Here is a 13,401-nt window from a genome sequence, read left to right as displayed (position 1 = left end):
TTCCAGGTCTCCTTGATTAGTTTCCATCCGTTGCTTCTTGTCTTGCCCTTTGGAGCTTTGGAAAATAAGTTGACCATCTCCTCTTCGTGGCAGCCTCTCAAATACTGGAATGTTGCTATCGTGTCTCTCCTAGTCTGGATAGCTACTTGTCTGAAATAGTGCAGGGTCTCCTGCTTGAGCAGGGGGTTAGACTAGAAGACCTCCAAGGTCCCTTCCAGCTCTATTCTGATTAATTGATTGCTCCATCACTCACCAGTGTCAGAATTTAGGGCTTCCCTTGACATACTAGCCTCTCTTGCTACCCATCTTATATGGTCATCTCTGGGATGCCAGTGAAAGACTGACCGCTTCCTCTCCCCAACAGGATTACCACAAAATCATCAAGAACCCAATGGACATGGGCACCATCAAGAAGCGCCTGGAGCACAACTACTACTGGAGCGCCAGTGAATGCATGCAGGATTTCAATACCATGTTTACCAATTGTTACATTTACAACAAGGTAAGGGATCCAGTCCGCTGTTTTCTGGGGAAGTCTCGTGGCATTTACAGGCTATGCTCAGAAGGTTGTTTGGCCACTACCCAGAGCGGGCGTTGGCTTTGAATTTTCTCCCTTGGACCCGAACCCTCTGTCCGAAAAGTTAGCAATGAACGTGTGGACATTTGGGCTTCAGTTTGCCTTGTGTTACTCTGTGTCGCCTTCTCTTTTTGTGCCTCTCCGCCAGCCAACGGACGATATCGTCCTCATGGCACAAGCCTTGGAAAAGATCTTCCTGCAGAAAGTGGCCCAGATGCCTCAGGAGGAAGTGGAGCTGCTGCCCCCCGTGCCTAAAGGCAAAGCTCGGAAGACGGCCGGGACCCCCAACCCAGGTCAGAGGTGAAGGCTGGGAGACATGTATGGGCCGGATTGCCTTAGTGAGAGTGTTCCTGGGAAGGGAAGAGGCAGCGAAGCAGAGAAACACTTCTGGGAATTTTATTTATTTATGATTAAACTTACTTGCCACCTATCTTGCGGTGTGACGCGGCTTACGGTGTAATAAAACACATGGATATCATGCTGATCCCACGAGCCCAGTCTCAGAAGCAGGATCTCACATCTGGAAACTCGGGGGACCCGCCCTCTGAAGGCCAAGAGAGATTCTCCGATGATCGCTGCCACCACCACCCCTCCTGCCTTGGGGTCTTGGCTGGTGCCAAACCCAGTAGGACACGTCCCCAAGAGGGGACACACACACACACACACACACACCGGTGTTGGCCAAGTCTCGGTAATGCATGCCACATTGGAATCTTGCTTGTCCCCTTCCCTTTAGCTGGGGTGTAGCTTGATTTAGCAGAAAAAAATTAAAACAATACCCCGAGGTGATAAGGTTGGATAGCGCAGGGGTTAAATGGAGCCGTCACAGGCGGTTCATGCATGGAGAAGGAAGGGAGCACCAGATCCAGTCCGGAGTGCCAACTCCCCCCCTGCTCCGTATTTTCATTGTGGTTTGGAAGGAAAGCCTACCTCTTACATACAGGCGATACAGAATTCAGCCACATAGCTTGCTTGCTTGCTTGTTTGTTTGTTTGTTTAATACCCTTGATGACCGAAATAAAATACAAAATATTCTCGATCAATTATACAGTGTAGCGCTGAAAGTAACAAAATGAAAGGGAAAAGTGGAAAGTCCCTCCCTTAAGAAACAAAAATCAAATTCTTAGGGCCGGGATGGGAATAGTCTGTTAAAGGGAAACTTTATTGGAGGACGCTTGATTTTCCAGCACGGAACCCAAGGCCTCCACCCCACCCCCATCTTCCTGTATTTGTTTTGCGATTCTCTCCTCGTCCTTTCCCATAATATGACCAGACTACTTTGACACACTCTTCATACTGGTCACTCACTTATAATAATAATAAGTTGGAAGGGACCTTGAAGGTCATCTAGTCCAACCCCCTGCCCAGGCAGGAAACCCTATACCATTTCACACAAATGGCTGTCCAGTCTCTTCTTAAAAACTTTCAGTGTTGGAGCATTCACAGCTTCTGGAGGCAGGTAGTTCCACTGGTTAATTGTTCTAACTGTCAGGAAGTTTCTTTTGAATTCATTCCACACCAATTCAGCACCCATGTATCCCTGATCTTATTTCTTCTTGTTTTACTGCACAGACTTCTTAAATTCTCCATCCCTGCTGGTTCCAACTTACATTTTATGTGTCTCCTGATCTACTCATATAACACTCGTATTTGATGTAACTAAATGGGCAGAAGCAGACTCCTGCGTGTAGCCATTTTGCTTCTTTTAGCGAAGATTTGCCTCTCAGAGTGACCGCTTGATGCAGGCTATTGGATGAAATGTTTTGCCATCTATGGATAACTTGCACTTCAGGCTCTCTGATAAACCCAACTACTTTGGTCTTCAAAAAATTAATTCTCAGGTTCCTCCTCCACATTTCATCAAAGAGTCTTATTATCATTTATTGCAATACATTCAGATTGTCAGTCAACAATGCATCATAATCATCATCATGCAAAAGAACGGATACTTTTGCACACCCACCAGCACGCTTCTACTGTCCAGTATTCCTTCTGGATTTATCCAGAAATACGTTAAACAACCAATGGGACATCACACTTCTTTCCCTTAGTCCTTCCCAGTGTTGAGCTATTCCATTTATTCTTAGCCATCTCTTGCTTCCACGCACCTCGGATACCGTGTTGAGCAAACAGTCTTCAACAGCCCGTAATTCAGGCTTAGCGTATTCTTTCCCCAACTCCACAAATATGGAACAAACCTTCTCCCCTCCGTACGGCTCTCCGTGCCCTGCTGAAGATCAGAAGTTCGGTCTCCCTGCCTGCCTGCCTGCCTGCCTGGTGCTTGCCAGATTTTGCTTGTTGCCTTGTTCCCTTCCCTTGTTCTCTGCCAAACTCTAGCGAAGGCTTCCCGGACTCCTGGAACAAAGTTTCTGCTCCTCAGGCTGCTTTTTCACCACTTGTATAAGGGAATGGCAACAATTGCCAGGTGGACATGAAGACTTGACATACATTAAACGAACTGCACAGCCATTTCATAAGCAAATCACATTTGTATCCTCCAGTTATGCCATCTTTGCGTGCCGCCTTCCAATTGCTTAACATTCTTCCACCATTTAGGACTTCTTCACATCCCATTTGTCGTTGGGACCTGCAGCATTCGCTCTGGATGTGCTCCCGAACACATGGCTACCGTCCCCCCCCGAGAGCTTTAAAATGCACCCCCCCATGCATTCCCTCCTCTTTGCGCCTTCCTCCTTACGCCTCCCTCCACTCCCTTCGCGTCAGGCTTCTTGTTTGAACCTTTTCACAACAGCTCCATAGCTCCATCACAAACTTCACACTTCTTTTGTCTTATTTAATACTGTAATGATTTATTCACTTTTGATGCCAGTCGACCGCCTTTTCTGTCTAGGAGGTACAGGAGGTCCTCGACTTAGGACCACAGTTGAGCCCAAAATTTCTGTTGCTAATCAAGACAGTTGTTAAGTGAGTTTTGCCCCGTTTTATGGCCTTTCTTGCCATGGCTGTTAAGTGAATAATTGTGTTTGTTAAACTTAGTAACAGGGTGGTTAAGTGAATCTGGCGTTCCCTTTGACTTTGCTGTCAGAAGGTCACAAAAGGGGATCATGTGATCCCAGGACATTGCAACCGTCATAAATAGGAGTCAGTTGTCAAGTGTCTGAATTGTGATTACGTGAACAAAATGAGGACACGTGTGAAAAATGGTCACAAGTTGCTTTTCCCAGTACCGTTCTAACCTTGAACAGCCACTAAATGAACTGTTGCAAGTCGAGGACCACCTGCGCCCCCTTTTTAAGGCAGGATGTTACTTTTAGGGAAACAGGTTTGAAGGGCAGCAGTGGAGGATTCTCCCAGGGTCCAACGGGCTCAGCCAGGCCAGGCCCGGGCCTGGTCCGTGAAGCTCAGAGAAGCTGAGAGCGCCCCCTGCTGGGCCAGTCCCGCCACTTGCCACCGGATTCCTGCCCTTCAGGATCTCCTGTGAGGAGATGGAGACGAGCAGTAATTAATGCTGCTTTGGGTGTGGGGATCTTTCAATCACCTCTGAAGGAGGCTGTGCCCGTAGTCCTCGGTTAACAACAGCGCTAAGCAATGCGGCTGTAAAGAGTTAAAGGAGTGCTCATTGAAACTCAAATACTTTGGCCACCTAATGAGAAGGAAGGACTCACTGGAGAAGAGCCTAAAGAGCCTTGGTGGAGCAGTGGGCTAATGCCTCCTTAAGTAACACCAGCTGCCTGCAATTAGTGCAGGTTCGAGTCCCACCAGGCTCAAGGTTGACTCAGCCTTCCATCCTTCCGAGGTAGGTAAAATGAGGACCCAGATTGTTGGGGGCAATAAGCTGACTTTGTAATAATGTCGCTTGGGGTGTGTGTGTGAAAGCCCTAACAAGCAGGCATATACATAGAATGAAGGCTACTGCTAAGCTTGTAAGCCGCCCTGAGTCTTCGGAGAAGGGCGGGATATAAATGTAATAAAAATAAAAAAAAATAAAATAATGCTGGGAAAGATTGAGGGCAAGAGAAGAAGGGGACGACAGAGAATGAGGTGGCTGGATGGTGTCACTGAAGCAGTAGGCGTGAGCTTAAATGAACTCCAGAAGATGGTAGAGGACAGGAAGGCCTGGAGGAACATTGTCCATGGGGTTGCGATGGGTTGGACACGACTTCGCAGCTAACAACAACAAAAATCTGCACTGCAGCGTGTGCTCAAGAAGCCTTGGCTTGCTCCTGCCTTTCTGAGCAACATTTCACCCATCTCAGCACTTTCTTTTTTATGAAAACCTGTGGCAAATGGAGGATTCAGCAACAGCAGAGAGCCCTAGAGGAATTTGGCCCCGTGGCAGTCTGGCCAGGGTAGCACACGGAAAGTGGCTCTTGAGTCCCTCCAGAGTGGCTTTGGGGGGGGTCGCCATTCCAGAGAAACTCTGTCTTTGACTTGGAAGGGGGCTGCGCTGCCCCATGCAAGACCATCCACAGCTTTTCACGAGTTGTTCTTTAGATGCCCTCGGAGCACCTGGGAATGGGCAGCAGGGAAGCAGAATAAATAAATGAATAATACGCTATACAAGATATTTTTGCCTTTATGGGATTTTTTTCATCCATAATTTATTTTGCCTCCTCATTTCACCAAAAATTCTTCTTCGTGCTTTGCAACAGCATCTCTAAGATAAATTATTCTCACCCTGTTCTAAGGTGCTTCTATGCGTTCTTTCCGATGTTCACTTTCTGGTGACTTTATTGACAGATGGTCCGTCTTCTGATGGTGGTCCATAAAGGACTTTCTCTTCCTACAAAGGTTCTGCTTTCACTCTAGTCCTTTTCCCTTCTTTCATCCCTGTCCCTTTTTCCTCCACAGTCGTCTACTCACATTTCTAAACAGTGGCTGGTTCCATGTTTAGAGTCTCTCAGAAACAGCGGAATCGGAACCAGTGGGACTTCAGAAGTTGTGGATGCTTCATCGCTGGAGGGTTTTAAGAAGAGAGGGGACAGCCGCTTGTTTGAGATGGTCTGGGGCAGCCCTCCCCAACCTTTCCAGGTTGGCAGCTTGGAGGGAAAGGGAGAAGCAGGAAAATGTGCGTGCACGTGCATGTGCAAACAGACACGTGCACGGCAGTGGGACTAGTGCCCACGTGTGTGCGCAAGTGGGCCGTGTGCGTGTGCAAACAGGCCGCTAGCCCTTGCGCGTGTGTGCAAACGGGGCCGCTAGCACCAGTGTGGTGGTGCTACTGCGAGTGGGGGGTGTGCGCACACGTGCACGCACTTGCCAGGCATTCCTGCAATCCGGTGACCAACAGGCCATTGCCCGGTACCAGGCTGCAGACCACACAGGTTGAACACTCCTGGTATAGGGTCTCTTGCTTGAGCAGGGGGTTGGACTAGAAGACCTACAAGGTCCCTTTCAACTATTCTATTCTATTCTGTTCTGTTCTGTTCTGTTCTGTTCTGTTCTATTCTATTCTATTCTATTCTATTCTATTCTATTCTATTCTATTCTATTCTATTCTATTCTATTCTATTCTATTCCATATTTTCTATTCTATTCTATTCTATTCTATTCTATTCTATTCTATTCTATTCTATTCTATTCTATTCTTCTCCTTCCTCTCGCAGCTTCACCACTTCTCATTAGTTTTCATCACAAGCAATCTAACAAGTAATGCTTTTCAATTCATTCCTTCTCCATGTGCAACGTGGTGGCCCAACTGTGTATTCGGAAACACGCCCTTCGATAATCAGAGGCTCATTCCTGGGTCTCTCGGTGGCCCCATCGTCTCTCTTCTGCTGTTCCCTTTTGTTCCCTCCCTCACTGGCTCCCTCGCCTGCTGGCCTTCCTTCAGAGGGTCCAGCAGCTTTTTTCTAGGATTGATTGCAGGTTCTTTTGCCGTGGCCCTGCAGTCTAGCCACGTAACACACCTCTGCTGCCTCACCCACCAATTCTTCTTCTTGTCTGCCGTCAGAATAACTTTTGTGAGGCCAGTTCATACTTCTGAGGTTCATTGTGGCTCTTTCATCCTTAGTTAAATCTTTATTTCACACGTGCGCTTTCCCCATCTGCACAAGATCAAGCCATCTTCATTCACATCTGTTATCCTTCCCATCTTTTTCTTTTAGTTTGACAGGCACATAACATAGCTAGTTTTCTTCCCCCCCGCCCCCCCTTAATGTTCTTTACTAGTTTTTCACTTTGTGCCATACCTCGCGTTTGTCACAGACGTGGACGTAGAGCCCATCACACCATTTGTCATTCCAGGCACTGGCATCATTATTTTTATTAAAGCCCACAGAGATTACCAAGTTGAGTCTTGCTGATGATGCGTGCAGCATTCATTCATTCCTAATGGCAAGGATGCCTAACTGGCCATTGGGGGCACGTTTCACAAATGCGTCCCAAATGAATTTTACTTAAGCTAGCGGTCCCCAACCTTTCTGGCTCCATCGACTGGCAGTAGTGGCGGCAGTGGGGGTGGTGGTGGAGGGGATGGCTTTGTGCACACAATTCTGCGCGTGCACAAACGAAGCTCCTGGTGCTTGCCTGCCGCTTGCATTGCCTGGTTCCCAGCAGGTCACAGATCGAGACGGGTCTGCAGCCCAGGGGCTGTGGACCTGTGACTTAAGGCGTATTCACATTATTGTGTGTAAATTAGGATCTCTAATCTAACAGTAACCCAAGAGGTGGGTGTAGCATAATGACATACGCTCAGATTTTGGCAATACAATAAGATTAATTGATGCTGACCAATTGCAAAACTATTATGTTTGAATTAAACAGTATGTAAGTATATTACATTTCAAATACTGATGCTAAAAATTGTTACAGCCATATTACCTAATGTGAAATATTTTCTGCCTACTAAAAAGGCATTTGATTCTGTAGAATAAAAATTTATATTCAGTACAATTTAATTAGTTTGTAAGATACACAAAAATCTTTGTGGTTCAGGTAACTTTATTAATTTATTAAAAGATTTTAACCATTTATTTATTGCATTTCCGTGCAGTGTACTATATTAAAATATATTTTTTATAAAAAAACAATCATAAAATTATCAGCTTACATACATATAAAGGAGTTTTTTTTACCCATCACGCTTCTTAAAAACAAGTTAGAAGTATGTAGTAAACTACTTTTCATAAAGATATACGAATCCTGAAAAAATAGAACATTCTTCCTGATGAATATAAAAAGTTTTTGAAGGTAGTGATAGGTGATATTAATGTAAAATGGGGAATTATCTAATAGTTGAATTATTTAAAAAATATGAAATGACTTGGATATAAGCAAAAATGCAAATGTTTAATATTAAATAGTACAAAGCAAAACTTTCAAAAGCTTAGTATTTAATATTTAAACTAGAGCATAAATGTTCTGTATATAGCAACAGCAATATAAGCCCTTAGACTTATATACCGCTTCATAGTGCTTTACAGCCCTCTCTAAGCGGTTTGCAGAGTCAGCCTATTGACCCCCAACCATCTGGGTCCTCATTTTACCTATCTTGGAAAGACGGAAGGCAGAGTCAACCTTGAACCGGCCAGGATCGAACTGCTGGAGTGAGCAGTCAGTTGGCCTGCAGTGCCACGTTCTGACCACCCCTGGCTCCACTCGCAGATGAACTGGCACTCAAATTTTTAACCAAAATACCATAACAAATGTGCTACCTTCAGATAAACTAATCCTAGAAATGTGTTGTTTTCGATATATTCTGAAGGACTTCAATTGTTTTCAAATTTTCTATCAGTAAATGTTGTTTTCCATAATAGATTCTGTTTTAAATTTTCACAATGGGCATATCCACGGGATGGCACATTTCTTATGGCGTTTTGATTCAGCTTATCCATAAGTACGTGTGGTTATTTTTAAAAGAGTATCACTTATATATTCTAAGATAAGCCCATTTGCAGATAAGCCAAACCCAATTTGGGGGGCTGCATTTTTGAACCTAAACTTATCGGCTTCGGCATCAGCCGATGGGTCACTGAATTCTTCATGGCGTTTTTACATTTTAATTTTGTTCTACTTTTTGTATTTGTATTTGTGTTCTTTGCTGTTCTGAACTTTTTAAGCATATGCAATATAATAAAATTTTACTGAGTTGGGGAGGGGGGACAATTCCCATGCCATGAATTCCACGGCAAAGGAAAGCCAGATCTGCCCGGCCTTCCTCTGAGACGTCTTTGCTTTTCTCCTGGCAGGAGCCCAGCACCCAGCAGCCACAGCCGTCTCCTCTGCATCCCCCCCAGCGCCCTTCCAGAGCGTCCCTCCGTCGGTATCTCAGACGCCTGTAATTGCCGTCACGCCTGTGCCAACCATCACTGCGAACGTCACCCCCATCACTGCCCCCCCTGCGACGCCCGTGCCGCCTCCCCCGCCTCCTGCCGCCCCAATCATGGCGGTCGTTCCCCCCACTCCACCCATCGTCAAGGTAATTGGGGCCTCCCCGCTCTGCGCAGGCGCTTCTCCTCCAGGGCAGGGGGGGCTGGGGGGCTGCTCCCGCTACCCCTTCCTTGCTCCTTCGGCAGAGGTTTGGTCTGTTTCTGGTCTCAGGCCGTAGAGAGGCCACCGCCATCGCTCTGCCCCCCCCAAGTTCCTCCTGGGGACCTCCTGCCCGCCCTCCCTCTCCTCCTGATGGGCTGTGCTTGGGTTTCAGAAAAAGGGGGTGAAGCGGAAAGCGGACACCACCACCCCCACCACGTCAGCCATCACAGCCAGCCGGAGCGAGTCCCCCCCACAGCTCTTGGACTCGAAGCAGGCCAAAGTGGTGGCCCGGCGGGAGAGTGGTGGCCGGCCCATCAAACCACCCAAGAAGGACCTGGAAGACGGGGAGGTGCCCCAGCACGCGGGCAAGAAGGGCAAGCTCTCCGAGCACCTCAAGTACTGCGACAGCATCCTCAGGGAGATGCTGTCCAAGAAGCACGCGGCCTACGCCTGGCCCTTCTACAAGCCGGTGGACGCCGAGGCCCTGGAGCTGCACGACTACCACGACATCATCAAGCACCCCATGGACCTCAGCACCGTCAAGGCAGGTCGCCTTTGCCCCCGCCTGGTCCCCGGCCCTGCCCGGCAGACCCCGGCGAGTGCCCGGGAGGCAGCCGGGGAAGAGCTGGCCTGCCCCCTCCCCCTGCCTGACCCGCAGGTGGGCTCTGGCCCAGCCGGGCTCCCCCTTCCTGCCTTTGGTCCCTGCCCAGGTGCAGGCAGTCCTCGACTTAGGATCACAACTAAAAATTCTGTCACCAAGTGAGACGGTCTTTAAGGAGGCCAGTTTGCTGTGGTCATTACGCAAACGATTGTTAAGTAAATCATGCAGTCATTAAGCCAACTCGAATTCCAGATCAGCAAGGTAAAAACCAGAAGCCATGTGTGAGCCCAGCAAGTTGGGTTGGCCCATCTGGCCAGAGTCCCTCTGCCGCGACGTGGCCAACCTGCCTCCGCTCTGCCCCTCTGCTGGCCACGGCCTGGGGAGACCCCCGGCCCCTGGAGGAGGTCGAAGAGGGAAGGTGGCACACTTTGGCCTGCCAGGCCTGAGGCCAGTGCTGCCCTTGGGGGCCCCTCCAGGTTGAGGGCCAGGGGAGCGGGGCTGTGGGGCTGCCCCGCCCCGGCAGCCTGGGAAGAAAAGCCCAGGTTGGTCTATCCCAGGGGTAGGCAACCTTGGCTCTTTTAGGACTCGTGGACTTCAACTCCCAGAATTCCTGAGCCAGCCATGCTGAGGGGAAAGGGAGAGGTTTCCAAGCTGAGCCATGCTGGCTCAGGAATTCTGGGAGTTGAAGTCCACGAGTCATAAAAGAGCCAAGGTTGCCTACCCCGGTCTATCCGCTGTGTCTTTATTTATTGGTTTGACATAGCTGCCCAACTCACTCATATGACTGGGCAGCTTACAAATAGAAACAACAAAAAATAAACTTGTGTAGTAAGTAAATCGATTTAAACCAAAATCATAGCAAGGGAGAGCTGCAGCTGCAGCTCGCAGGCGATGCCCTCAGGATCCCGACCCTGAACGGCCCAGCCAAGTTTTCATACCCTTCCCAAAGAAAGATTGATAAGGTTGGGCCACCCTCTCTTCAGGGAAAAGTCCTTCTGGAGGGTCTGGGCTGTGTGAGAAAAAGCTCTTCGGGCCCCCCTCCAGATGAAACACCTCGGGCTGATGGGATGGGGAGATATAAGCTGTCCCTCGGATAACCTGGCCCGTGACACGTAGGGCTTTAGATCCAGCCCTTGCATTGAATCCGGAAGCAAACTGGCAACCAACACAGTTTGCGGGAGGGAGGTGCAGCCTGTGCTGATCTTGGGGAGCGCATAACTCCCCCCACCGGCCCATTTTGCACTATATTCTGGAAGCTTTTCAAGGGCAGCCCCACATAGGGCCCGTTGTAGTAATCCATCCGGTAGAGGACCAGGGCGTAAGTAGCAGAGTTGAGCCTTCGTGGCTCTTGTCCCAAAGGACTTTCCAAAGGCATCCCCGTGTTGCTTCTGCCCAAGAGGGGAGACGCAGCATCCCCCTCCGCAGTGCCCTGCCCTCAGGGGGCTCCGTGGTTGCCATCCACACGTCCGAGGCTGCCTTGGAATCCCTGCGGGAAACGCCCGCTGCCGGGCTGAGTTCTGGGCTGGAGGTCCGGGGTTGCTGCAGCAGCCTGCGGGCTCTGACTGGCGCCCTCAGCCTGCCTGGAAGGGCTGCTCTAGGCCTCTTTCAGGACAAGCCCTCTTCTCTCCAGAGGAAGAGCAGCCGGGCCGAGTCCCGTCTCAGCAATTCACGCCTAGAGTGATTGCTCAGGCTTTGCTCACACCGCCCTGTCTCTCTCTGACGTCTCAAGGGCCTTTAAGCATAGCTGGGTAGGTAGGTGGCCAGCGCGGCTTCAGGGCCATTTTCCTGCCCACTGCTCTCCTTTGAAGTCAGCCCTCGAGTGGCCCGAGGGGCGTTTCCCTCCTCGCCTCTCGCCCCTCTCCATCTCACCCTGTCCCCTTTCTCTGTTCCTCTGCAGAAAAAAATGGATAGTCGGGAATATCAGGACGCCCAAGGTTTTGCAGCGGACATTCGGTTAATGTTCTCCAACTGTTACAAGTACAATCCACCTGACCATGAGGTGGTGGCCATGGCGAGGAAGCTGCAGGTAAGGGGGCTCCCTGCCAGGAAAAAAGAGGGGGGGGCTAGAGTGAAGCAGAGCAGCCTGCGTCACCAGCAGTGGGTCTGTGGTGTCAGTGAAGGGCTTGTGGTCTGATTTGGTCAGTTCTGCCTCTGCAAGGAGGCAGGTGCAGAGCTGAGACTCCAGCAGAGATGCAGCAGGCCACCTCCTTGCCTGCTGCTCTTGACCCAGCAGGGTTTAAGCCTCCATTTTTCTCCTGAAGATGCCGCCTTAGGGTTTTTCCCTGGAGTTCCCTGCTGGAGTCAAGCTTCAGGGACCGATATTTGGCTCCTAGACCTCCCATGCCCCCCCTTGCGAGAAGCCGCAGCCTCTTCTGGCTATGGCCACCTCTTGCTCCTTGCAACCTCCAACTCAGAGGCTCATAACTGTCATCACAAAATATTCACCATGTCTGACAGGCAGTTCTCACAATGGAGACTAAGCTCTTTTCCTACCCTTGAAGTAAATAATAACCAGGGCTGGTCTTCAGCGTAAATAGTTTTAATCGCACAGTTGTCCCCTTTGCTCTTGATTTCAACTCAGCACGTTTGCTTCATCCTTATTGGCAATTTGCCTGGAGCTGATGCCTCTAAGACCCTCGGGAGCTTCTGCTGTGTTGCCCTGGGCCTGAGCTTACAATTTATGCTGCCATATTTGTTCTGCTCGTACATTGGATCAGAGTTGCCTTTACTGTTCAAGGAAGTTGCCTTTAATCTGGGTCGGGTATCTTCCTCAGCCCCCGCCTCCTTCACGACGTTGGGAGTCGAGGGAAGGGCCACTTGCCTGCCGGTTGCTCTCGATAGGCGAGGGACGCCCGGGGCCTCTCACGGCATTTCTGGGGAGGCCTCCTTGGGCAGCTGGCCCAAACTTGGCGCCTGCCCCAGTTGTGTTGGGGCTGCATCTCCCAGGGGCTCCTGCCAGTCTCTCATTTCCACGGCTAGATGGCGGCTCCGATGGGGGTCCCAGCATCCGAAGAGCCCCGGGCTGCCTTTGGCGTCCTTCTCCAGGGGGGGGATTGCCTCTTCTGGGGGCACCTTGGCCCTCCTCTCCAAACCTGGCTGTTCCCTCAGGACGTCTTTGAGATGCGATTTGCCAAGATGCCGGACGAGCCTGCTGACCCCCCGCCGCCCCCTCTGCCCACCGCCGCCCCCGTGGTCAGCAAGAGCACGGAGAGCAGCCACAGCAGCGAGGGGAGCTCCTCCGACTCGGACAGCTCGGACTCGGAAGAGGAGCGGGCCACACGGCTGGCGGAGCTGCAGGAGCAGGTGGGTGGCCACGGCCGTCAGAGCAGTTGGGGGCTCGGCCGCTTGCGAAAGGGCCACGCCTGGTCCTGGAGGCTGCTGACGGTGCGGGGACCCTCGGCCGGGGCCCTGCAGAGACGCTCGTTCTGGCCCCAGGGGCCACTGGAGTGATCAGCAAGTCCCGCTTTCTTTACGAAACCTCCCGTAGCTGAGGAGGAGATGGAGAGAGTCGGGAAAGGCAGGGCTGCTGCGTGCCGAGCGGAGGAAATGCGAACGTGGACAAAGAGAGGCCACAACGCCTCCCAGAGATCCGCCTGGCGCCTCGGTGGTTGTGTAAAGTAACTCACAGGCCTCCTCTGTAGAAAAGCAACCGCCCTCCTTTTTCCTACATTTGCCACAGCGGTGAGGACTAGAAACTTGGCACTTGAAACCAAAGACTCAAAGTGTCCCAGGCTTCCCCAGGAACCAAAGTGTGGTTCCGTGGACCCCCCCCCTGCCCCCTGACTCAGGG

At 50.4% G+C, this 13,401-nt stretch overlaps 1 protein-coding gene across 3 annotated transcripts in view; it reads left to right on the top strand.

Moving 5' to 3' along the window:
• BRD3 (bromodomain containing 3) overlaps nt 1–13,401 on the top strand; it is a 32,645-nt gene that overhangs the window by 8,756 nt on the left and 10,488 nt on the right. For all 3 annotated transcript variants that reach the window (XM_081339696.1, XM_081339694.1, XM_081339695.1), the window contains 6 exons: nt 365–502; nt 726–870; nt 8,728–8,957; nt 9,183–9,554; nt 11,509–11,637; nt 12,720–12,914. In XM_081339696.1, the coding sequence (XP_081195822.1) occupies nt 365–502; nt 726–870; nt 8,728–8,957; nt 9,183–9,554; nt 11,509–11,637; nt 12,720–12,914 (1,209 nt within the window). The remainder of the gene's footprint in view (nt 1–364; nt 503–725; nt 871–8,727; nt 8,958–9,182; nt 9,555–11,508; nt 11,638–12,719; nt 12,915–13,401) is intronic.

The sequence above is a fragment of the Vipera berus genome (assembly GCF_964194415.1).
Source record: "Vipera berus genome assembly, chromosome: 15".
In the NCBI taxonomy this organism is placed as follows: domain Eukaryota; kingdom Metazoa; phylum Chordata; class Lepidosauria; order Squamata; family Viperidae; genus Vipera; species Vipera berus.
Note: the sequence above shows the minus strand (reverse complement) of the source record. Positions and strands in the feature narration are given on the sequence as shown.